The sequence below is a fragment of the Nyctereutes procyonoides genome, unplaced genomic scaffold, assembly GCF_905146905.1.
Source record: "Nyctereutes procyonoides isolate TBG_1078 unplaced genomic scaffold, NYPRO_anot_genome, whole genome shotgun sequence".
NCBI classification, from domain to species: Eukaryota; Metazoa; Chordata; class Mammalia; order Carnivora; family Canidae; genus Nyctereutes; species Nyctereutes procyonoides.
The window spans coordinates 11,226,618-11,251,164 of NW_026575044.1; the positions used below are offsets into that span (position 1 = coordinate 11,226,618).

The 24,547-nt window shown below is 50.4% G+C and overlaps 1 protein-coding gene across 1 annotated transcript in view; it reads right to left on the reverse strand.

The window, feature by feature from the left end:
- STUM (stum, mechanosensory transduction mediator homolog) overlaps window positions 1-22,489 on the reverse strand; it is a 61,926-nt gene extending 39,437 nt beyond the window's left edge. Inside the window, exon 1 of the mRNA XM_055323503.1 lies at window positions 22,192-22,489. Within this exon, the coding sequence (XP_055179478.1) occupies window positions 22,192-22,396 (205 nt within the window). The 5' untranslated portion in view covers window positions 22,397-22,489. The remainder of the gene's footprint in view (window positions 1-22,191) is intronic.
- Window positions 22,490-24,547: the final 2,058 nt, after the last annotated feature.

The following is a 24,547-nucleotide window of genomic DNA, read 5'->3' on the forward strand; positions in this document are numbered from 1 at the left end:
AACAAAATCTTTCAAAAAACAGAAAAGAAAAAGAAAAGAAAAGAAAAGAAAAGAAAAGAAAAGAAAAGAAAAGAAAAGAAAGAAAAGAAAAGAAAAGAAAAGAAAAGAAAAGAAAAAGTGGTACATACACAGTGTAATATGATTCCGCCTCAAAATCAGAATGAAATGCTGCCATTTGCAACAACGTGAATGAAACCTGAGGGCTTGAGGATAAGTGAAATAAGCCAGAATCAGAAAGATGCACGCTGTGTGATCTCACACATGGAGCTAAAAGAATGCCAAGCTCACAGTGACAGAGAGTAGAACGGTGGCCACAGGGGGAGGGGGAAAGACAAAAATCAATCCTTTGGAGCCTGGAAAAGACATGTAATCCTCACTATGCTCCAAGCACTATTTCAAGCAGTTTATGTGTAACAATCCATTTAGTCTTCAAAAGAGAACTGTGAGCCGGGTCCTGTTATTGCCCCCATTTTGCAGATAAAGAAACCAAGGCACAGAGAGGGTAAGTAACATGCCCAAGGTTACACAGCTATCCCATGGTAGATTGGGACCTGGGAGGGGTTCCCTCAGCAAAGTAAACAAGTTTTACCCAGCAAGGGGTCACCAGGATTCAGGGAAGCACTCACAAAAATTCTGGATCTTTGGCTCCCCATCATCAAATGCCCTTCTGCTCAAGGGCCCCCAGGGAACCTCTCTCTCCCAACTCCTCTCCTCTGAGTGCTACTTCTGTTTGCTGTTTCCTCCCAAAGGATGAAACCTTGCCATTCCTGGACAGGGGAGGGAGGGCCAGGCCTCCCTGCATCCTGGAGCATCACAGAACATCTCGAAAGGCCATGCACCGAGGGCAAAGCTCCCCACTGCTCCCTGCACCTTGCCTCAGCCCAGGGCCCACCCAATGCAGAGGGATGTGACCGCCACACACACCTCACCCCCATCCATCCTGGGATGCTGCATTTTTGCCTCTGCTGGAGCCTTCCCTCTGCTCCTCACCACCTGCCAGCCCTGGCCCAGAGCCAAGCTGCCTGCTACTGAGACTTAAAAAAAAAAAAAAAAAAAAAAAAAAAAAAAACCTGTACATTAACTATGTGTTACAAGAGGAGGCTAGAGCCGTGCGGCAGGCCCTGTGTGGGTCCTGATCCCAGCTCCGGCTGGGACAGGGAGCCACTCTGCAGCAGTGCACCATGCCACACTCCTCCAGGCAATTTCACAGCAAACAACAGTGCCCGGGACGCCCTCAGAGCAGCCCTGGAAGGCATCGCTGTCCTCCTGCACATCACCCCAGCTGGTGCTGCCAGCCAGCCAGGCGTGTCCCCGCAGCCCAGGCGGGGAAGCCCTGCAGCAGAGGTGCCAGCTTACTGCCTGGCAGCCCCAGTGGGGCTCAGCCCAGCCCCCCAGAGCGAGCCCTGCCCCAAGCCTCCCTCCTCCAGAGGCACAGAATGGCAGCACGCGCTTCTAGCTCATCTTCGTCCTCTTCAGAAGACACACTCGACAAACCCGAAGTCAGCAGCAGCAGCCCCCGTGGCCACAGACTCTGCAGACTGGTCAGTCCACTGGCCTCTTCCACCTTGTGAGGACAAGGCTGTGCATCACGCAGCCGGTGCTCTGCACCTTCCTAGCAAACTTCTGAGCGCACCCTTGCTCAGTGCACATTCCGGGCACAGGTGTGCTGGCTGACACGTGCACCTGCAACCTCTCCCAGACACCGGGGTTTGGCTTTCAAGAGATAGAGATTGGTACTCCACCACCCGGGGAGTCTGGCACGTTCTCCTCTGGGTGGCCCTGTTCACATTTCTGGTACTACATAAATAAAAACAGTCAACGCAATGGCTTTCTAGTAATTCATTATTCCTCATGATTCATGATTCTGTATGATTCAAATCCCTCCACTCCGTTACACAGCGCCTGGCATCAAGTGCCCGGCCCGACACTGCAGAGTCTCTGTGCAACCATCTCAGGCTGACACACTTCCACCTGCAACTTCTTTTCCTGGCCATTTCTTTCCCCAAACATTCTTAGTTATTAAAAATTCCTCTCTCATTTGCTCTGCCTCTCCCTTGATGTTTCTGATATATTCCATTCTCTGGGAAATGAAGCGTAATGGTGAAGCTTCTCCGTGAGCCAAAGCAAATGTCTAGCATCATTGATAAAAAGTTTGGTGCCACTGGGACCATCTAACTCTTCTTCTAATTAAACATTAAACCTACTTTTTCTTGACAACTGGCATTCTAGAGGACTATAAAATGCTTTCTTGTTCAAGGTCTTCTTGTCTTGTTTAACAGCTAATATTTTTTACATCTTTCCTTCATATTATTTTCCATTGCAAATGTTCAGCATTTTAGCAGTATTGTGAATTAAAATGGAATTTTTTTTGGATGAATCTGATGCAAAGGGAAAGAGTCTCTTTAGGCTCTCTACCACCCCTCGGGCAGCTCAAAGTACAGGTCCTCCAAAGCTCTGTGAAGCCAAGGTTTGGCAAGAGAGTATAGGTCACCCTGATCAGCCAAGCAGGTGCCCACGACTCACCACTCGGTTGGCTGGCTGCCTTCTCCCCTGACCAGGCCCACTCCCCAGAAGCCTCGGGTGTCAGGTGTCAGGGTTAGGGGTCCAGGTCTCTGCTGATATGGGTCCCTGGAATTTGCAGCATTTGAGGGAGGCAGCAATGGGGTGGCTGCCAAATTCACCACCTACTCCCCCCGCAACTCTGCGTATCAACCTCAGCCTTCAATGTGCAAAAATCCCCACAAAAAATCATGTTTATGGAAATTATATCACCATGGCAACTGTAAAGGTCTCACAAGTATTTTTAAAATAGCAAATTAACAAAACCCACTTATAAAAATCTAAAATCTGTTCCTTTATGAGCATTAGTGAACATACAGATTCTAACAAACACAAAATGTGTTTTTGTGGCACGAGGGCCAGAAGTCGGTAAAAAGGGCTCCTAACCTTGGATTCACTGGGGACGGAGGGCTGAATCTGTGAAAACAAACTTTTATTTTCCTAGTGAGAGCTCGCACTTTGTATTTATTCTGGAATAATGACACCAAGATCTCCTGGTGCAGAAAAATGTGGGTAAGAGACCTGCATTGCTGAAATACTAATTTTTTACTTTCTATTTTCACATCACTGATATTATTACCTTCCCCACTCTGCAAGACTATTTCCATTTTTAACTCATAGGTTTTTAGCAATTGCATAAGGTTCTGCTGCTGTGATTTAGCCTGACTGAATCTCTATTATAAAACCTGCTCCTTAGAAGCCTGCACACAAATCACACAGGAGGGAGAGGAAGCCGGAGTCAGATGAACCCAACTAAAACCTCTCTGCTTTTTAAAAATGCAATTGGTATGGCTGGCAAAGGGGCTCCTTGCAAGAACACGGTGCGCTGGTCTTTGGTGTCTTTTGTGAAGACTTAAAACGTAATGGGTGCGTTTTGATGACTCTTCTCATAAGGAGGAATCACTCGGGAGCTTAACAACTCAAACACTGGGGGTTCTTTCTGGGCTAGGAGGAAGAAAAATCAAACCATGCAATGAGGACTACATTCTTTAGCGGGTCCCAGGCTCCAAAGGGGCGAGGTGGGGAGCAGAAGGGAATGGGGCTGGGGCGCAAAGCAAAATGCTGGGTCTCAGGGAGTGATCAGTACACTGGGCAGAGGTGGTGACTGCTTGTAGCACCTTCTTGTTATCTGAGGAACTAAAGCAGAGGGGCTGCAACGGGTGCGAATGGTGCCAGACGGTGTGTCTTCCAAAGTGAGCATGACGATGGAGAAGTAACCATAAGTGTCACTGATGGATAGGAAGGAGTTCTTAGAAGTTGGATGTCTGCAGACTGGGGCTGGTGGGGAGGGGGGCAGGAGGGAGGTGGAGTGGGTGGCAGTCTAGAGGGAAAGGCAAGAGAAGCGGAGGGCCCCAGGCAGAGGAGGCAAGGGTGTTCCCGGGATGGCGGAGCTTCCAGAGCCTGACTTCCCTCGAGAAAAGGTCAGGCCAGAGCTGCATGAACCAAGCACCAGGCCCAGATCCACCCGGAGGAGCCAGATCGAAGCTGGTTGCAAAGCAAGAACATGAAAACCATAAAGAACACACAGAAGAGGACCCCTGGTTGGGAAGCCGGGGAGTCACGCTCAGCCCTGCCCCCGGCCCACTTGGGAACGTGGCATCTCACGAGCATGAGAGCCATTTGGGAGCTGGACGCCCACTCTCCTCAGCCAGCAGGAAGCTCTGGCTCCGAGTACTGGCTGTTCCAGAGTTTCCAGGCGGAAGACTGTGTTAGAACCAACTTCTGTAGGAAAACAGGAGGTGGGGGGCTGTTGTGATGCCAAGCTGGCAGGTCAGGGTCCCCCAGCCCAGGGAAGGGGGAGCTTGCAACAACTGGCTCTGCACTAGTGGTCCCAGCAGGAACTGGGCTTGGGCCAGGCTCTTATTGAAGGGGCTGTTGCTTTCACACAGATCTGAGTGGGGCAGGGGGAGCCCATGGGGAGAGTGAAATGCTGGGGACCCGTGGCAGCAGAAGGCCATTCCCAGGCTGGGCTCCTAAAGCCCAGGGAGACAGAAGGGGGTATTGTGTGATTCCATAAAAGGCTGGAAGGCAGAAACCATGATCCCAGGCAGGAAGCTGGAGGAGCCAACCCCAGACCTCTCTCCCCATTTTGTCCATCCCCTGCCAGGGCCTCCCATTGCCCAACACACCTAGAGAAAGTGAGACAGGCGGTAGAGATCAGCACCCTGGGGCCCAGAGCAGGCCAGGGAAGAGATGCAGGGTGAAGGAGACAGGTGGTGAAAGCCTCCTCTCCTGCCCACCTGTGTAAGGGCAAGGCTCACTCCTCCAGAATACGAAAGCATGAAATCAGCCAGAACCAGCAGAGCAAATGACCAGAGCAGAGCCTCCTCTCACCTCCTGACTTAGGTAAAGGTACAGAATGCCTGTGGCCCTGATCTGATACTTTGACTATCTCGCCACAAAGAAAGAGGCAGGACTAATAAGCCTAGACAGGGGTGGTGAGCTTCATCAGGCCACAGGTACCCTCACGGCAGAGCTGGAAGGAGAAGCCAGGATATGGGCTCTCAGCGCAGCAGAGGCCATGCTCTCCTCCCAGCTCACCGTGGGTCAGCATGTATGCCGGGATCCTGCTGTGAGCTCTGCACTGGACCATCACTAGGGGAAGACACACAGAAAAGGTATCATCAAAGAGACAAGGCTAACCCACATGATACATGGGGAAGCCAAAAATGATGGGTAGACCAGATAATCCCAAAGGGTAGTTGCTGGATTTCAAAGCACATTCTGCACATTGTCCTACCTCTTACCTCCAGTCCGTGTTAATGGTTAAGAATCACAACTGGAGCTGGTGCCAGTTCCCTGATGGCTGGGGCTGGTGTGTGGGGAACCCTGAACAGAATGTGAAATGATGGGATGCAAACAGCACTGGGGAGACCTTCCCCCGGTCTGCCTTCAAGGAGTGCTTTGGTCAGTCCCCAAGCATGTGTGAGAACCTACACAGGGAAGGACTGGCCCTTGAACCCTCAGGGGAGCCCACGCAGGGAGATCAAGAACATCCCACAGCATCAGCTGCATTGGGCTCAAGGGAGAGCTAGCAGGGAAGCCAGAACACACAACAGTCCCATCCAAGAGTGGGCACAAACTATCGGGTATCTTGCCAAAGCCATGGCTGTCTCTGCTTCCCTTCAGTTCAGATCCATTCCCACGCACCGAGTCCCCTCTTCTCAGTATTTATCGGACTCAGAGTCCACCCCCAGGTACTGAGACCCAAGACCAACCAAAGCAGGCCTCACCCACCTTCGATCTTTGGTATGTCCTCCACGGTACCCTTTCCCCTTTGAACCTCTGAGAACCCCAGTTATTGGGACCTACAATGGTTGTGTTTTTGCTGTTTATTTTTCCACCTCTGAGTCAGGCCACAGAGTGATTCCTGGAAAGATTCCACTTGTGTGTTCAACCACAGGACCCCTCAGAGCAGCCAAGGTGAAGGGGAAGCTCTCCCACGCTCTCCTGGCGTGATGGCGTGACGTGTCCAGTGGCTGTTGCTTTGAGACTGGTTTCTTTGAGGTCCATGAATGATTCTCAGACTCCACAGGGAGATGTCAAGCGGGAATAACCAAGAAAAGAAAGACTTCTCCAAAATAGATCTGTGGCATTGGGATCTGCTCCAGCTCTGGCTACAGTATTCAGATTGCTGGTCGGCCCCATAAGCAATGGGATTAGTCCCAACCAGCCACCGCAAGGGAAGCCCGCTGTGTGCTCCTTCTATCTCCCAGCCTCCGGGGAAACTCATTTCTGTCACACTTGAGCCTGTGTTGATGGGGCAGAGGAAGAGCACATACTCCCCAAGAGCTACAGTAAACTTCTGCGTGACCTTGGGGTTTACATGGTAAGAGTTTCCCTGGGGGAACCTCTTCTCGGAGTCTGGCCCCTTCATGCCAATGCCACCTGCACATGACTTTGTCCCTGCAAGCCCAGAGGGCCCCTGAGTCAGCCAGAACTGGCAGGCTGTACATGGTAAGACACAACTTACTTAGGGTACAGTACTTGGGAATTTGCTGCAATTGCTACGTCTGAACTGTAGGCTTTTTAATATATAATTTTGTGACTTTTATTTTTAAATACTCCCAAACTTGCAGAGAAGTTTCACAAATAATAAGGGGAATTCCTGTCTACCCTTTACCCAATTCTTAATATTTGGCTAATTTGTTTTGTCATTCTCTTTCTCTCCATATTATTATTCCTTTTTCCTGAGCCATTTGTAAATAGGCTGCATTACATTGTGGCTCTTCATCCTAAAACACTTTAGTGTGTTTCTAATGACAAAGTGTCTGTTCTTCCATATTCATAGCACAGTTACCAATTTCAGGAAATCCTAACATGGATACGGTATTTATCTAATCGACAGCCCATATTCCAATTTTGCCAATTGTCTCATAGCATCTTTCTGGGTCTTCTTTTTCCCTCCAGTATGGGATCCAATCCAAGATTATGCTTTGCATTTAGTTCTCAAGGTTTTTTAGGCTTCTTTAATCTTTCATGACAATGATGTTTTTGAAGAATATCGGCTAGGTATTTTGTAGAATGCCCATCAGTTTGGGCTTCTCTGGTTATTTCCTCAGTAGGTTCTGGTCATGCACTCCGAGCTGGGATACTGCACAAGTGATGTCCTGTCCCTCCCAGGAGATCCCACCAGGAGGCAGGCGATGTCTGGCTGTCCCACTTTGGTGATGCTAACCTTTTAATGCTTCATTGAGATATAATTCACATAGCAAAACATTCACCCATTTGATAATTTGGTGTGCAACCATGCACAACCGGTTTTAGGACATTTTTGCCACCTTGGAAGAATCCCCATATGCATTAGCAGTCCCTCCCCATGTGCTCCCAGCCACACTCCTTGGCTGCCCTACCTTCCACCTCTATGCACCTGCCCATTCTAGACAGTCCATATAAATGCAATCATACGGAGTGTGGTCTTTTGTGACTGGCTTCTTTCATCTGACGTCATATTTCTAAGGTCTAGGCGATGTGATTCTGTTCACCGTCAGGATGCTGTATGATTTTTCCCCTTGCAAGTTATAAGCATTCTGTGGAGCCACTTTAAGACAATGCAAATATCCTGCTCCCCACAAGAATTTCCCCCTAGATTTAATTTGATAGCTATTGCCCAAACCAATCTTTCTTAAAACGGTTTACTGAAGTTGATCATCTCCACTGTCCCTGTCCCCCACTTCTCAGCCGTTAGCTATACCATACCACTTGGAAGGATGGATGATGGCCCTGCTCTTCTCAGTAACCTCGTGACTGTCCCAGTGACTTTCCCACATAGAGGCACTCTGTCTCAGCGAAGGGGCAGCCAACATCGGTCTTCTGCCCCATATCCCTCCCCTGAGTGGCCAGGACACCAAGGACTACTCAGAGACAGACCCACATGCACTGGTGCAGCATCCCTATATCCTGCCTCCAGCCCTGAGAACCTTATCCCCTACTTCCTTCTGTGCTGGGAAGGCCAAGAAGTGACATGAAAGCCTGTGTCCCTTGGGTTTGGGTTCACTGGGTTAAAGGAAGAAGGACCCGCTCTCCACTCTGCCTTCACAACCAGAAATCAGTATGCATATAGTTCAGCTTGCATGCAACAGGGGCACTAGGCACCCAGGGAGGCAGAAGGTAAGTGAAGCAAAGTCCCCACCCTCAAGGAAATGATTCTCTCCTAAGATTAAGACAATAGGGGCAGCCCGGGTGGCTCAGCGAGGTGGCTCAGCGGTTTAGCGCCACCTTCAGCCCAGGGCATGATCCTGGAGACCAGGGATAGAGTGAGGGGCGCCTGGTCAGCTCCCTCAGAGGAGCGTGTGACTCTCAGTCACGGGGTCATGAGTTCATGCCCTACGTGGGATGCAGAGATGACTTAAATCAAACTTAAAATATACTTATAAAAGATTAAGACAACAGAAAAACCAGGATGTCAGGGGGAGCAAGAGGAACATCCTAAGTGGCCTGACAGTCCCAGAAGGAGGAGCTCACCACACAGAGGGCTCAGGAGGCCATATGAGGTGGGCTTGACAGCTAGACTAAAGAAACCAGGGAGGGAGAGTGGGTCCAGGTCACGGGGCCCCGTGGGCCCACTGTGGGGTATGAACTGAGCCCATGGACAACGGGGAGCTCAGAAGGTTTCAGAGCAGAAGAGGACGTGGTCAGAGCTGAGATGGGAGCAGAGCTGTAATCCGAGAACACAGACCCTGCTGTCACAGTAACATCATGCCGGCCACACTGCCCTGTGACCTGGGAGTGCCTGCAACCATCGAGGGGCCGGCGGTGCTCCCTCTGCAGCCAGGCCCAAGGGGACAACTTCTCACAGGCCCAGGCGCGGCCAGAGCCCACCTGTACCCATGGGGAGGGTCTCTCTCCACCTGGGAAAGGCCCTGGCTTCTGCACCGGTGTCATGCTGCCATGTTTTCCTTGAGGTTTTCCTTCCTGGCTTCGAGATGCTTCTTGGTCTCAGGAGCCTCCAGCTGCCTGCCTGCATGTGCCCAGCCGCTGCACCGACATGCGCCTGGCCCACCCAGACGTGGCTTCCTGCACCAGCCGACCTCAGGCAGCGAGGCCAGAAGCTTCCTTGGAGGCACCTGTATTAATGTGTTGTCACATTCCACGTCCTACGTTCTAATTCCACGTCCTACGTTCTAAAAGAATGTGGTCAGGGAGTAAGATTGGAAGATGGGGCAGGGGAAGGCTCAAAAGACGATGAATTTGCTAAAACCCATGGAACTGGACACTCTGAAAGAGTGACTATTATGGTGTGTGTGGATGGACCTCAGAGATACGGCAGGTTGGGCACCAGACCTCTGCAACAAAGCAAGGGTCACCACCAAACAAGTCAAATGCACTGTTCAGCTTCCAGGGCACATGAACGTTATGTCCACAGTCTACTGCAGCCTATTCGGTATGCAACAGCATTAGGTCTAAAAAAAAGTAAATACAGGAGCGCCCGGGTGGCTCAGCCTTCAACTCAGGTCATGAGCCCAGGGTTCTGGATCAAGCCCTGCATCAGGCTCTCTGCTCACCTAGGAGTCTGCTTCTCTCCCTGCTTGTGCATTCTCTCTCTCTGTCACTCCTCTCTCTCAAATAAATAAATAAATCTTTTTTAAAAACTTAAAAAAATAAATAAAATTTTAAGAGTACATAGCTTAATTTAGACTTTGTTGCTACAAAATGCTAACCGTGTGAGCTTTTAACGAGTCACAATCACTGATCACAGGCTGCTATAGCACGTACAACACTGAAAAACCTGAAATAGTGCACCAATCACTGAAATGCGATACACAGACTTAGGAGCTTTTTTTTTTTTTTTTTTATTTATGATAGTCACACACAGAGAGAGAGAGGCAGAGACACAGGCAGAGGGAGAAGCAGGCTCCATGCACCGGGAGCCCGACGTGGGATTCGATCCCGGATCTCCGGGATCGTGCCCTGGGCCAAAGGCAGGCGCTAAACCGCTGCGCCACCCAGGGATCCCGCGATACACAGACTTAGGAAGTGAGCAAATGCTGTTGGGGAAAGACTTGCTCCGCGAGGGGCTGCCACAGACCTTCCCTCCACGGAAGATGCAGTACCTGCGACCACACGCAGGAAAGTGAGGCACAAGAGAACAAGGTGCCTATGAAGCCATCTCCCTAGGGTGTCATGAGGGAGGAAGAGCTGGCAGCGACGAGAAGGCCCTGGTGGCAGAGGTTAATGGTCTCTGGCAGGCTGTTCCTCATCAGGTCTTTGTAAGGCCCAAGCACACATTTAATTCGATACGTGGCAATTATGTGCTCCCTACACTCCAGCACTGAGGGGACAGGAGGGCCTCGGCAGGCATCGGCGAGGTGACACCGTGAGTCAGGGAGTTGGGGGCAGACGAGGACCATCCTGGGTAAATGAAGGCAGTGGAACAGCCCTAGAGCTGCCTGGCCCTGGGAATTCTGGGCCATTTCCTTGGTCGAGGTTTTAGGGCAGGGTGTTCTTCACCAACACCAAATTATTCTTGGCATTGAAGTCAAGCTTCTCAGTGAACGGCCAAAGCCCATGGGGTGGCTGGCTGCACCAGAGAACCCAGGCCAGTCCCACCCCACATTCCAGGTTCCAGGACAGCCCTGGTCTTGCAGCCATTCCATGCAAGAAAAGCCCCTCTCCCATGAATTTCAATCAATGCACAAGAAATCCCTGTGCTTGGTCATTTGAAGAAGAAAATACTGTCCCCAGACCATTTCTCCTGGAGGACCTGGGTGGCTCAGTGGTTGAGCATCTGTCTTTGACTCAGGTAGTGGTCTCAGGGTCCTGGGATCGAGTCCCACATCAGGGTCCCTGCTTCTCCCTCTGCCTAGGTCTCTGCCTCTCTCTGTGTCTCTCATGAACAAATAAATAAAATCTTTTTATTAAAAAAAAAGCAAGGGATCCCTGGGTGGCGCAGCGGTTTGGCGCTTGCCTTTGGCCCAGGGCGCGATCCTGGAGACCCGGGATCGAATCCCACGTCAGGCTCCCGGTGCATGGAGCCTGCTTCTCCCTCTGCCTATGTCTCTGCCTCTCTCTCTCTCACTGTGTGACTATCATAAATAAATAAAAATTAAAAAAAAATAAAAGGTTTAAAAAAAAAAAAAGCAAAATAAATAAAATTTAAAAAGAAACTTGGCTCTTGATCAGCAGAGCTTGGCCTGGGGTGCTGAGGCCCGGCACCTGGGTCTCACTGGGAAGCTGCCATGTTAAAGACACACCTGTGCAATGTACATCCTGGTAAGACCACATCCACCCCACCCAGAGGATGGAGTTTCACAGCTCTGTGCCACCAACAGGTGCCTCAGGCTGTGAAGTAAAGGTAAAGCCTGAGGTGGCATTTGTGTGTGCACATGCAAGCGCACACTCATACTCACACTCATCAGCAGCTCCACGCACTCACAGCCTCTCACCCAATAGGAGTCAGTGTTGAGCCCCGGGTTTGGGGTGTGCACTGGCACCTCCAGTGTGTCAGATGTGTGGCCAGGTCTCAGCTCTGAGGGTTTAGAACACTCCAAAGAAGGAAGCGCTTACGGGTGTCCTGCCCACCCTGGGGGACCCCTGGGAGGATGGCCCCAGAAATAACCTTGGGAGAAAAGGAAATTTTGCCAAAGCGAGTTGGTGACAATAACCCCCTCTGGCCACAAGTGATGAGTTCCATTCCGTGGATGGAGAAGCAGAGACTCAGAGAGTTTAAGGGGCCTGCTCAGGGTTTCGTCTTCTTTGACTGGTCCTCAGCTTGAGCACACAGTCAGGGCACAGTGCCCATCTGGCAAGCAAAATGCTGCTGGAGGCACTCGGAGTCACTCTCCTCTGCTCAATGCTTGGGTGACACCTGATTGAAACACAAACTTCCTCAGTGGCATCTGCTTGCTGACCCCTTCCAGCAGCCCCGTCCCTTGCAACATCTCAGAAGAAATGGGGGCACTGTTTGCCCAGTGGGTCTGAATGTGACCAGTCACCCCTGGCCTAAGCCACAGTGGGACACATTCCATGGGAGACTCGCAGAGCAGGTGTCATTCAGGTTCCAAGAGTGGCAGGGCACCTCCAACCCCATTACCACACCTGACACATGCCCTGCAGACACTGGATTATAAACGATCGGGTGGTGTCAGCAAGTGTCACCACAGTGGGGTGTGGACATGGCAGTCCCAGGCATTTCCAGCACTTGGCCATTGTGAAAACACTGCCATATCCGCATGACACCATCATAACCCCATGAGAAGGAGGTTTACTCCAGATAATGCTTATTCAGCTTTTCTAACTACAAAAGTAATACATTTCATCTCATCTTAGGAAATTTGAGAAATACATAAAAGTATCAAGAAGAAAATAACCTCCAGGCTATTCTCACCTGTTAACATCTCAGTGTCTTCCAGTTTTACCTACTTGTCTTTTTACCTAGCTCTACCTGGTATGCACTTGATTTCAAGATTCCATTGATCATAAAACACACCATGAATTTAGTAACAACTTTTTAGGAAAGAAAGAAAAAAAAGAGAAATCATTTCTCTGACATCAGATTCACACTCAAAAACATCCACACTGTAGGGAAAAGAGCTGCCTTAGAATCATGGAAATAAAAAAGATGTGAGAGCCTGCGGATGGCACAATTGCAACCTACATTTTTCCCATTTCTCCTAAAGCTTGCTGCCCCAACATCAGAAACATTTTGCAAACACCATTTCAATGGGTAAATAACATTCTCCCATCCTTCTATTGTTGCTGTTTGGGTTTGTGTATAATACTATTTTTATAAAGTCATCTCTATGCCCCACGTGGTGCTTGAACTCCCAACCCCAAGATGGAGAGCCAGATGCTCCGCCCACCGAGCCAGCCAGGCGCCCAGGTTTGTTTATAATTTTCAATGTTATTAGTAATGCTTCATGGCACATCTTCATGTATAACTTTCTGTCTCTGTTTTTGATTGTTTTCTTAGGGTGAGTTCCTGCAAGAGGAATTACTGCTTAAAGGGTATGAACATTTGAAGACTCTTGATACCTAAGTGCCAAACTGGTTTCCAGAAAAGATGTCCCAATTTACATTCCTATCAGCCATGCATAAAAGTCCCTTCTCTTTCCATGGCATTGATACTTAAACTTAAAAAGAAAGAAAAGCAAGTATGACAGGTATTCAGCTTTTTAAAAATCAAATAGGAAAAAACAGGGGGCTTTTAGAGAAAAGCAATAGTCCCCTATACTCAGAGCTCTCCCTGCTAAGTCCAGCTTCCCAGAGGCAGGCACTTCTATTTATGGAGCCCCTATCATGAACGAGGCACAGTTCTACAGTGCAGGGATACACAATGAGCAGAACAGACCAAAACCAGCCAAACAAAAAACAGACAATAGAGAAAATAAGCTAAATATATAGTATGTTTGATAACAAGAGTACTCTCAAGGAAAAGGAAGTAGGTAAAGGTAGGTACGTGGGGAGGAGGAGAGCTGCCAACTTTAGTAAGATCATCTGGGCAGGTGTTTGGACTGAACTGTGTCCCTTCAAAACCCACAGGTGGAAGTCCTCACCCCCAGCACCTTGGATTGTGACTGTATTTGGAGACAAGACCTTTTTTTTTTTTAAGATTCATTTAGTTGTTTTAGAGAGTGGGGGAGCATGGGAGAGGGGAAGGGGCAGAGGGAGAAGCAGACTCCCTACTAAGCAAGAAGTTGGATGTGGGGCTCGATCCCATGACCCTGAGATCACGACCTGAGTCAAAGAAACCAACAGTCAGATGCTCAACTGACTGAGGAGCCACCTGGTGCCCCCGGGAGATAAGATCTTTAAAAAGGCAATTAAGTTAAAATGAGGTCTTTGGGGGGACCCTAAGCCAGTACGACTTGTGTCTCTAAAAGAAGGGGATACTGGACACAGATGTGTGCATGCACAGAGCAAAGACAGCGTGAGGACAGGGAGAAGGTGGCCATCTACAAGCCAGGCAGAGAGGCCTCAGGAGAAACCAGCCTTGCCCGCACTTGATGTGGATGCCCAGCCTCCAAGTGTGAAGATAAATTTCTGCTGTTGAAGCTGCCAGTCTGTGGTGCTTGTGGCGGGGGCTCCAGCATCCCAACACAGGCAGCCTTGCTGAGTCTGTGACATTAGAGTAGAGCCCTGAGTATGTGAATGAAGGAGCCACATAGGTATCTGTGGGATGAGTCCACTGGGCAGAAAGCACAACAAATGAAAAAGCTCTGAGATAAGAAGGTGCCTCTTAAATATTTGAGGAATTGCAAAGAGGCCGGTGGGGCTGGAACAGAATGAACAAGAAGGAGAGGAGCAGGAGATGAGTCCCAAGGACAGAGGGTGACTGATGCTATGGAGCCCTGCTGCCCCCTGCAGAAGCCGCTGTGGCCAGCGAGCCCGGGGAATGGGGCTAGTCTAAATGGAGACGTGCTGTAAGTGCTCAGTGCACATCAGATTTTGAAAACTTAGCATGTAAAAGAGGAATATTAGACGTGTCATTAATAATTTTTATTGATATGCTTTGGATGATAAATACATTGGCCATATTGACTTAAATAAAGTATACTAGAAAAGTTCATTTCACCCGTTCCTTTTCATTTTTTCTAAAATAGGCACTAGAAAATTTTAGCTTATACCTGTAGCTCAGGTTATATTTCCTTGGGAAAGTTCTGGTCCAGGGACTTGTGGGTTACGATAAAAACTTGAGTTTTTGCTCTCGGTGACATGGAGCCATTGGAGGGTTTCCAACTCAAAAAATGACATGATCTGGGGCACCTGGGAGGCTCAGTCAGGTTAAGCATCTGACTTCGGCTCAGGTCATGATCTCAAGGTCCTGGGATCCAGCCCCAGTCAGGCTCCTTGCTCAGCGGGGAGGCTGCTTCTCCTTCTCCCTCTGCCCCTCCTCCACCCTGGCTTGTGCTCACTCGTGCACTTGCGCTCTCTCGCTCTCTCTCTCTCTCTCTCTCTCTCTCTCTCTCAAATAAACAAATTAAATCGTTTTTAAAAAATAACATGATATGACTTACTCATGTTTTCAAAGGATGGCCCTGGTGGCCATGTTGAGGGCAGAGCACTAGGCACATCAATAAAGATGTGCAGACCAGTTATAGGGCAATTGCAATAATTCAGGAGAAGATGGGACATGGTCCAGCAAGGCAGAAGCAGCATAGTAAGAAGTGGTCAGACACCGAATAGATTTTCAAAGCAGAGCCAGGGGAATTTCCTGACAGATTACGCATGAGGTGCAAGAAAAAGAAGTCAAAGATGAGTCTGGGTTTTTGGCCTGAGCTCCTGGAAGGATGTCAGTTGTGGTAAGGAGGGAAAAGAAGGGAGAAGCAGGTCTGGGGAACAACAGTGGGAGCTTGGTTTTATATTAGTTAAGTCTCGGATGCCTTGTGATTTCCAAGTGGAGATGTCAGGAAGTCAGGTGAGTATAAGACTCTGGAGTCCAGGGAGAAGTCTGAGCTGGAGATCTGGCTTTGGGAGTGATCCTTATAAAGATGCCACTGAAAGCCAGAAGACACTATCAAAGGAGCTAGTGGGGGGGGGGAGCAAGGTCAGAGAGAAGGCCAAGATCAAGAGCCCCAGGGCCCTGGGGACCACCTAGTGTGGAGGCTGCCAAGACTACCAAAGAAAACAGAGAAGAAGCTGTGAGGTCCAGAGAACACCAGGAGAGGGAGATGTTCCAGAAGCCAGAGGAAGATAGTATTTCAAGGAGGGAGCAGGCACTGCGTCCAATGCTACTGAGTGCTCCAGAAGAAACAGACAGAGACTTGGCCATGGGATTTAGCAACCTGGACATGGGGATCCTGAAAAGTATAGTTCAGGTGAGTGATGGAGACAGAGTGACTACAGTTGGTTCAAGAGAAAACGAGAGGAGATTGGTGACTGCCAAACCAGGTAACTCCAGGGAGAGGAGAGCACAGAGAAATGGCAGTGGTGGGAGGGGGACGTAGGATCAAGGGAGGCTATTTTTAAAAGGTGGGAGACAATGTCAGCAGGTGCATGTACCGCTGGGAATGAACCAATAGGTAAAGAAACAATGGGGATGTCAGAAAGAGTGGGAATTCTTCTGATGTTTTTCTAATCTTCAGAGTATACTTATATTGCTTCTTCATGTTTTAGCCACATTAAATATTGACTTTCTCCTAGAATATGTAAGATTAGCTTACTTATATCAGCCCTCATCCTCCTGCTGCTTTTGTTCCAGTATTATCCAAGTGTATCACTATTGTCCCACTGTCCCAACACAGCCTTATTTCAGTTCAACCACTGATCACCTTGGTAACCTTTATTTCTTGGTCTACCAACTATAGACAGCATCTTTTGATCCCCTCACTTTATACGAGGTGGGTATTCACATCTCCACTCTACCCTCTCCATGTCAGTTTTGGTAGGTTGTTGCTAGGATGATAACAATGTTAACAACCACAAAATGTCGGCAAGTTGTGCTTATTTCTCATTCATATGACATCTGTGCCCTGCTTCTGATGTCCTTTTTATTCTGGGAGCCAGACTGAAGAGTGGTCCCCATCTGAGACCTGCCATTCTCATGAGAGAAAGAGAAGAGGAATGCCAGAGCCTCACAATGCCTCTTTAAAAATATATATTTATTTATTTATTCATGAGAGACAGAGACAGAGAGAGAGAGAGAGAGAGGCAGAGACACAGACAGAGGGAGAAGCAGGCTCCCTATGGGGAGCCGGATGCGGGACTCGATCCCAGGTCTTGGAATCAGGACCCAAGGCGAAGGTAGACACTCAACCGCTGAGCCATCCAGGTGCCCCTCTCACAACGCCTCTTAAAGTGTCTGTTCAGTCATGGCATATGTCACTACCATTCACATTCAATTGGCCAAAGCAAGCCACGTGCCCAAGCCCGGTATCAGTGGGCAGGGAAGGAAGTATTTCCCTCCCACAGGAAGCATGGCCAGCCATATGGCATCAGGTGGGGATGTGCCATCCTCTTTTCAGGGAGGACAGTGAATAATTGGGAACAAAAATCTATCACAATTCACCTGTCAACTTCTACAAGCTTTAGTTTTCATTATATATGGTCAAGATGGGAAAAACTTTACGTCTTCCTGTATAGCTATTATTAAGCAGTCTTCAGTGCCTTATCTATGGTTGCTTTTAAAAATTGAAAACCGGGATGCCTCGGAGTCTCAGTGGTTGAGCATCTGCCTTTGACTCAGGTCAAAATCCTGGGATCCTGGGATGGAGTCCCACATGGGGCTCCCCACAGGAATCCTGCCTCTTCCTCTGCCTATGTCTCTGCCTCTTTCTGTGTGTCTCTCGTGAATAAATAAATAAAATCTTAAATAAATAAATGTTGAAAACCCCTAAGCAGCACTTTTATTATTATGACTAAGCAAATATTCTTTGCTGCACAAAGAGGCTAAGAGTGTATATTGTGCATACTGTTCCAATGACACAGATCCTATGCACTTAGAAGAGCCCTTTTTATATTCCATCATTTGCTGAATATCAGGCCACATTTTGATTTACTTCATATTTGAGCTATGCCTTTCATCAAAAATTTTTGTTTTTCCTGAAGTTGCTGATTACCTCTCCTTTTTCATTGTTGGTGGAAGAAACATGTGTTTTCTACACTGTATATGCCCAATATCCTCCAAATTTTTTCTCATTCCATTAATTGTTTGGGATATTTTTGTTCTTCTTTTTTGAAGTCTGCTGACCTTCTGATCTAATTGAGCAGGTTGCTTCAGTTTGGGATCTTAACACTCTTGCATAGCTTTTTGTCTTTAATGCTGTTACTAATTGCCTTAATTGCCTTCTGTTTTTTATCAAAGGTTTAATTTCTGGCAGTTCCCCATAATACTCTTAACTCTACAGAATGTCCCCTTCTCACACCATTCTGAGAAAACTCTTTCCTGGAGCTTTCATCCTCCCACTTAAAGAAGACTGATTGCTCTCTCAGGCCTGCTGAACAATTATATCCTCAATTTTCATGGCTGCCTTAAATTGGATCCATTGTTTCCCAGATCTCATATCTTCTCTCTTGGTTTACTCTCTCATTTTACTGAAATGCATACTTAAGTAACCTCCTTAAAAAGGTAAAATAGGAAAAAAAAAAAGGTAAAATAGGAAGTAAACTTCCCTGGTCTTTGCATCTTTAGGACCATCACACTTACATATAAAATAAAGGCACAGGACCAGATGATCTTTAATGCCTATTCCAGGAGTATGATTCTAGTCAATACTCGTTCATATATAGCATGCTATATCAAGGAGAAATTTAAAATGGTTGCTGTTTTCAAGGAACTTACATCTAGAAAGGCAAAAAATAAACTCCTGAAAAAAATAATAAAAAGTCAGCAGCAGATGCCACAAAATAGGGCAATATTCAATATCAGTTTGAGCCTCAGGGCTAGAGGAAAGACAGAGAGAAGCTGAGCCAGTCTATGGTGCTCTTACCAGGGAAGCAAGACTTGAGCGTTAAAGAGTAGGCAATATATTAGAGATAGATTAAATATTTATGAATATTCAGCAGTAGATTTATGGCCAACGTTAGTCTAATGGAATGGTTAACGGTCAAGGGAGGCTCTCCTCCCTACCATTGCCCTGTCACCATCTGAGTTATCAACATTTTTGTTTCACCAAGTCAATTGAGAAAGAAAATTTTTAAATATGAAAGTAGAACTTTGCCTGTGGCCAACAGACAAACTCTGTTCTGGAGCATGACAATGAACTTTCATTACACATATGAATTATGTATAAACTTATAAATGCCCTATTTTTTGGATTATGAAGTTACTGACGATGCTCTTTATTAGTAGTGTTTCACTGACCAGGATGGGGTAGGGGGCATTCTCTTTACCATCATCCATTTTTAAAAAAGATTTACTTATTTGTTTGTTTAAGAGAGTATGTATGTGTGCTGGCAAGCAGGGGGAGAGGCAGAGGGAGAGAGAAAGAAGCTGATCTCACAACCCTGAGTCCTGACCTAAGCCGAACCAAGAGCCGGGTGCTTAACCGACTGAGCCACCCAGGTGCCCCTACTATCCTCCATTTTTAAAATTTGTTTTGTGAGACACCTGGGTGACTCAGCGGTTGGGTGCCTGCCTTCGGCTCAGGTCGTGATCCCGGGATTCGGGCCCGATGCAGGACTCTACTGAGTCCTGCATCGGGCTCCCTGCATGGAGCCTGCTTCTCTCTGCCTAGGTCTCTGCCTCTCTCTCTCTCTGTCTGTGTCTCTCATGAATAAATAAATAAATCTTTAAAAAAAATAGAATAAAATTTGTTTTGTATTGTTCCAATGAGGAGTCAGAGTGACCATAAATCGCTGCTTCTTTCCATCCCCTCCCAGGAAATGAAATATCCCTCTGTGGCATGGCAGCACTGCCTGTTGCACCAGAGAAGGCTCTGGGGATTGTAAGGATTGGGCTTTTCCTACTGGATGAACCCAAGGCATTCGCATCAGAGGAAAAACATGCCTTCATCCAGCTCCCGCACCCCACTGTCCCATTCAATATGCAAATGAAGATAAGACTTGCAGAGAAGAAAGTTTTCAGAACAAAGAAAGGATCTTTGGGTCAAGGGTCTGATCAGTTTCCAAAGAGTAGGGGTAAAGAGAGGACAGCAAGTGCTTGGGGCCTTGAGGTTGAGTTCCTAAGCAGGGTCTAACCTCCTGCAACACCTCCAGGAGGTTTTCTCCAAACCCTGCTTCCACCTAGCAAGAATTAACTGTGCTCAAACACTGTTCTTGCTGCCATGACAGCATTTATTAAATTCAAACAAAGTTTGCATCAATTTTCCCCAACAGTGTGTGTGACACCTCGACTGACTTATTCATCACCACATCACAGTGCCTGGCATGTAGTGGTTGCAGTGTTTGTTGAATAAATGAGAGCAAATGCATTGAAAAAAAGCTGCATTTCATAAAATGACAGAGCCAGACATAAATATTCAGTTTTCACAGGAGCTTCACATAAGCCAGAAGGACCTAGAGAAGGAGATCTAGGCCAAGGAGATGATTTCCAGGTTCTGGGCCACTCATACAATTCACGGAGGACAAATCAAAACAAAACAAAAATCACCTACAAGTTTTGTCTGGGCTGCTTTGTCACCCTGGGCTCCGCTGCAGGTTCAGGGGAGCAAAGAGATCAACAAGGACTCAAAGCACCCCCATGCACCCAGAGGTGGGGGCGGTACTGAGCTCTGCAGAAGAGCCAAGAACAAGAAGAATGAACCCACCATCCCTGGAGCACTGCCTCTGTGCCCAACCCCTAAGCTTCCTAGAATTTCATTCATCCTCTCATAGCCCAGAGTGACAGGCATCCTTGACTTCCAGGTGAGAAACACAACCCACGATCAGGAGCCCCTCCTTCAGTGTGGAGAGGGGGGGGAACCTGTGTGCCCAGCAAACTGTCCAGTGACAATGACCAGCAAAACGAAACGAAAAAAAAAAATGCCTGGATACAGTCATTGAAGATTCAGAAATCTATACACCCTCACTTGTTTTTATTAGTTTTGCAGTTTGCTAATTTTCCCTGTATTTTCTTCTGGCTTCTCAGATAGGTTTCTTAGAAAAATCCTATAGGATTCTGATCTAATGGAAGGGAGGTGTGAAGAGGAAAGAGCAGGATGCCCAGGGCAGGGGCATAACCTAAGGAGGGGAGGGAGGGGGAGGAAGGCCTGCAGGGGTCCACAGCCCGGCAGCCGCGTCCTTCTGCAGGTGGTCTGCCGGGGGAGGAGGAGCATAATCCCCTCCCCCAGCAGCGGTTTGGGGAAGCCGCTCCTATGGGGCAGCAAGGCACCTGTTTCCCCAAAAGACCATACAAGGCGCCATTTACTTCACCACTTTTAAAAAGTGGAATGAAGACACATCCCTGCTCATGATCTTCACCTCCCCAGAGAGACAGCCAGGCAGAGCATTTGTACTCCAGCAGGTGGGAGGTCCTCCCGGTGTCTAACTGTGCAGGGAGCTGGAGAGCCGGCCCGGTGACACGGCCCCCCGGGGGGCAGGCTGCAGAGGTGCCACGAGGGGAGAGCCCCGCTGACGCCCCCCTACCTTCTGGCTGAGACACATCTAGGGCCCTGGGCACCGCAGCCGTCCAGGGCACCAGGACGAGCGAGCACCAAGGGGAAAGTGAACACGTCCCGCGTGGATGGGTGTGACCTTCGCTACCACGGCCCGGGCAGGGGCCCCGGGGAGCTGGCTCAGCGCGGGGCCGTGAGAAAGGCCAAAGTAAAACAAACCCGCTTCCAGCTGACCTCTGTTCTTGGGAACTTGGAGCCGTGCGCTGGCAACGGGCTGGCGCAGGGGCAGACTTTCTCCGGGGAGGGCACAGGGGTGCCTGCCGCTCCAGACCCGCACGCAATCGGGGTGTGTTGGGGGGGTGTTGACCTCCTGGCAAGAATGGCGAGTGGTCCCCAGCAGGCCAGCCGGGAGTTAGGGGGAGGGCGTGCAGAGAACCGGGGTGGGGTCAGGAGAGGGAGGGTCAGGGAAACGTCCCATTCCCTCCTCTACATACCCCTAGGCCCGCCTACCTCTGCGATGGACTCTTAAAATGTGGGGCGCCGGGGACCATCAGGGCGCTCCGGGCACCCGAGGCCCACAAGGAATTACACGGGCGCGCTCCCCACTTTCTCAGGGGTCACCTCTGGCCGAAAGCGGTCGAGCCGGGCATTCCGACTAGTGAGCCGGTCCCCGGTGCCCCCGGAGCCCTGCGGCGGCGGCGGGCGGGACCGCGGACATCCCGAGGGAGGCGGAGGACACTCGCCCCCGCACGGTCGGCTCCGCGCGAAGGCGGGCGGCTCGCGGGGAGCCCCGAAGCCCGGCTGGGGCCCCTCTTCCCCAGCCCCCAGCCGGGGAGCTGGGTGGCCGCCGCGCTCGCGCTGCTGGGCCCGCGCCCCTCAAAGGAAGGGGCTCGCGGGGGGCGGGGGCGCGCCGGGGACCGGGGCAGGATTTCGGGGCTCCTGGAGCGGAGCCGCGCGGGGGCGAGGGAGCCGTCCGTGCCGCCGCCCGCGGGCCCGGGGTCCCCCGCAAAGTTCCGGCTCCGGGGGCCGGACCACGGCGCTCACAGGTGGGAGGAAGGGAGCGCGCGTCGGGGAGCCCACTCCGCGCGCCTCGGCGGGGCACCTGCCGCGGGGGGGAGGGAGGGAGGGAGGGTGGCGCTGGGAGCGCGGCGCCCGCGCAGGGCGTCCCCGGGGCGCGGGGGGCGCCGCCGCCGCGTCTTACCCAATCCCGGCACGAAGGTGTTGAGGAAGAGGCAGATGACGGCCACCGGGAAGGGCATGTAGGGGATGGCGGCGCGCAGGGGGCCCTTCTTCTCGCGGACCTGCACCACCACCCCGCTGGAGGAGGACGCGGCGCGGGGGTCCGCCGCCGCCGCCGCCGCCGCCGCCGCCGCCGCGGTCTCGGCGTCTTTGTGCGAAGGCTCCATGGCGGGGCGCGCGCTGGGCGGGTGGCGGCGGCTCCGGGCCCCGGGCTCCGCGCCCAGCTCCGGCGCCAGCGGCTCGTCTACAGCCCGCACTCCCGCGTCCCCACGCGCCCGGCCCTCCGCCGCGCTGCGCCGCGCCCACACCCCGGCGCGGGGCGGAGGGGGCGGCGCGACACCCGGCGACGGCGCCCCGACGCCCCTCCCCGCCGGGCCCCTTCCCCGCCCCCTCCCCGCCTCCCCCTACAAAATGCCACTGACGGATCCTAGCCGGGGCTGCCAAGTGGAGGAGCCAGGCGCGGGGAGCCGGCGCGGTGCAGGTCCTGGGAGGGTGGCCGCACGCCCCCGGGCCGGGTCAGCTGGGCGCCAGCCTCCGCCCGGGACGCCGCGAGGGGGTGGCGCGCTGCGCGGGCCGGTCGCCGAGGTGGAGCGCAGTCCTTTCCCCCGGGGGCGCCCGCAGGGCTGCGCCGCCCGAGGCCGGGGTCGCACGGCGCCTGGTGCCCACCAGGCCTTCAGCTCTCTCGGAGTTAAACGGATTTCGTCCCAGTCGACAATAGAGCTGCAAGCAGGAGACACGGCTTTTCAAACAGGTTCAAGACTGCCTAGGATGGGACCCTCTCCTACACACGCGCGCGCGCGCACACACACAGACGCGGAAGGCGGGAAGAAGTGCACCTGCTGCGGGAAGCTGGGATGGTGGGGACCAGCCCCTGAACCGTCCTGGAAGAAAACCTGGCCTTTTGTGTGCCCGACGTGGTGGTTAGGAAGCCAGCGAGGACACAGCGCCGTCTGGTGTTGACAATGTGACAATCGGTAGAAGCCAGAGGGTTCTCCTATGGAGTCCGAGCTGGGGGAGCAAAAGGTCCCACACTGAATTAGGGTTTTGGGGGAACGTTTTTAAGTCGGCTTCCTGCCCAGCATTGGAGCCCAGCGCGGGCTGGAACTCGAGATCCTGAGATCAAGACCTGAGCTGAGATCAAGGGTCGGAGGTTCATCCTACTGAGCCACCCAGGAACCCCTGAATTAGGTTGTTTTTTTTTTTTTTTTTAATAATGCTGCCCTCACCTCATCTCCACACCATATGGAAAAAGTGACTGGATGAAAGCAACTGCCTCCTACCTTAGGGCGATGTCCAGTGAGTCAGAATTACCCAAATATTCATCCCAGAATGATGGGAAGAAGGCAAATCGACTTCCTTCCCCGTGACCCTCCTTCTCCAGGAATAATAGTGACTGTATGACCCTAAAACAGCACAGGAGTCAGAGGAAGGATACTGAAAGTCTTTCAGATTATCATACATGATTTTCCGGGTATCTGAATAAAATGATTTAAAAGCAGATGCTCAGCAGGGGGTAGTGGTGATACCATGGCCACACAAGTACCTGCATGCTCATATCTAACTCAGGCCTGGCAGGCAGAGTGAGCAAGTTATAGTCTCTATTGGGCCACTGATTACCTGCGTGACTTAAAAGAACTCATTGAGCCTTTTCTGGGCTCAGATTGCAACATCAAAGCAGAATTTAATATGCATTTATTGAAGGCCTAATACCACTCAGGTTCCAGGGAGAGAGGAAGGAGGTAAACCCAGGCTCTGCCTTCAAGGGTCTAGTAGATGAACTGAGCACAGTGATAGAATCGGACAGTGACAGATGTCCTGGCTGTCGTAAGCTGAAGGTGCTGAACGAACGAGGGCATGTCTGCGGAGCTGCCACCCACTGTGGTTGTACAGTGGCTAGAGCCAATCTTGGTCCAGAATCCATATGGATAGGATATTTCATTCAGAGGCCCAGGAAATAGCCCACATTATTTGAATATTCTTTCACAGAGCACCTGAACTATTTTAGGACCATGCAAACACTATTATTCCTAGAAGGGGAAAAAAAGGATTTCAAGGAAGAAAGTGGATTTACATCTCCCAAATTGCCAGATGATTCACTTAATATCTGGATGTCAGAAAGACATCCAGGCAGAGCAACAACACATACAAAAGCATGGATGGAAGTCTAGGAAAGCAGGGAACATTCCAGGGATTACAGTTATGTCTGGGGCTGGAGCTTGTGTGGAAGGGATAGGAGTTGGCTCGAGTTGCCCAGAAGCCCAACAATGAAGGGCAAAGAAATCTGGACTTTATCCTGGTGGCCGTGTTGGGTCACTGGA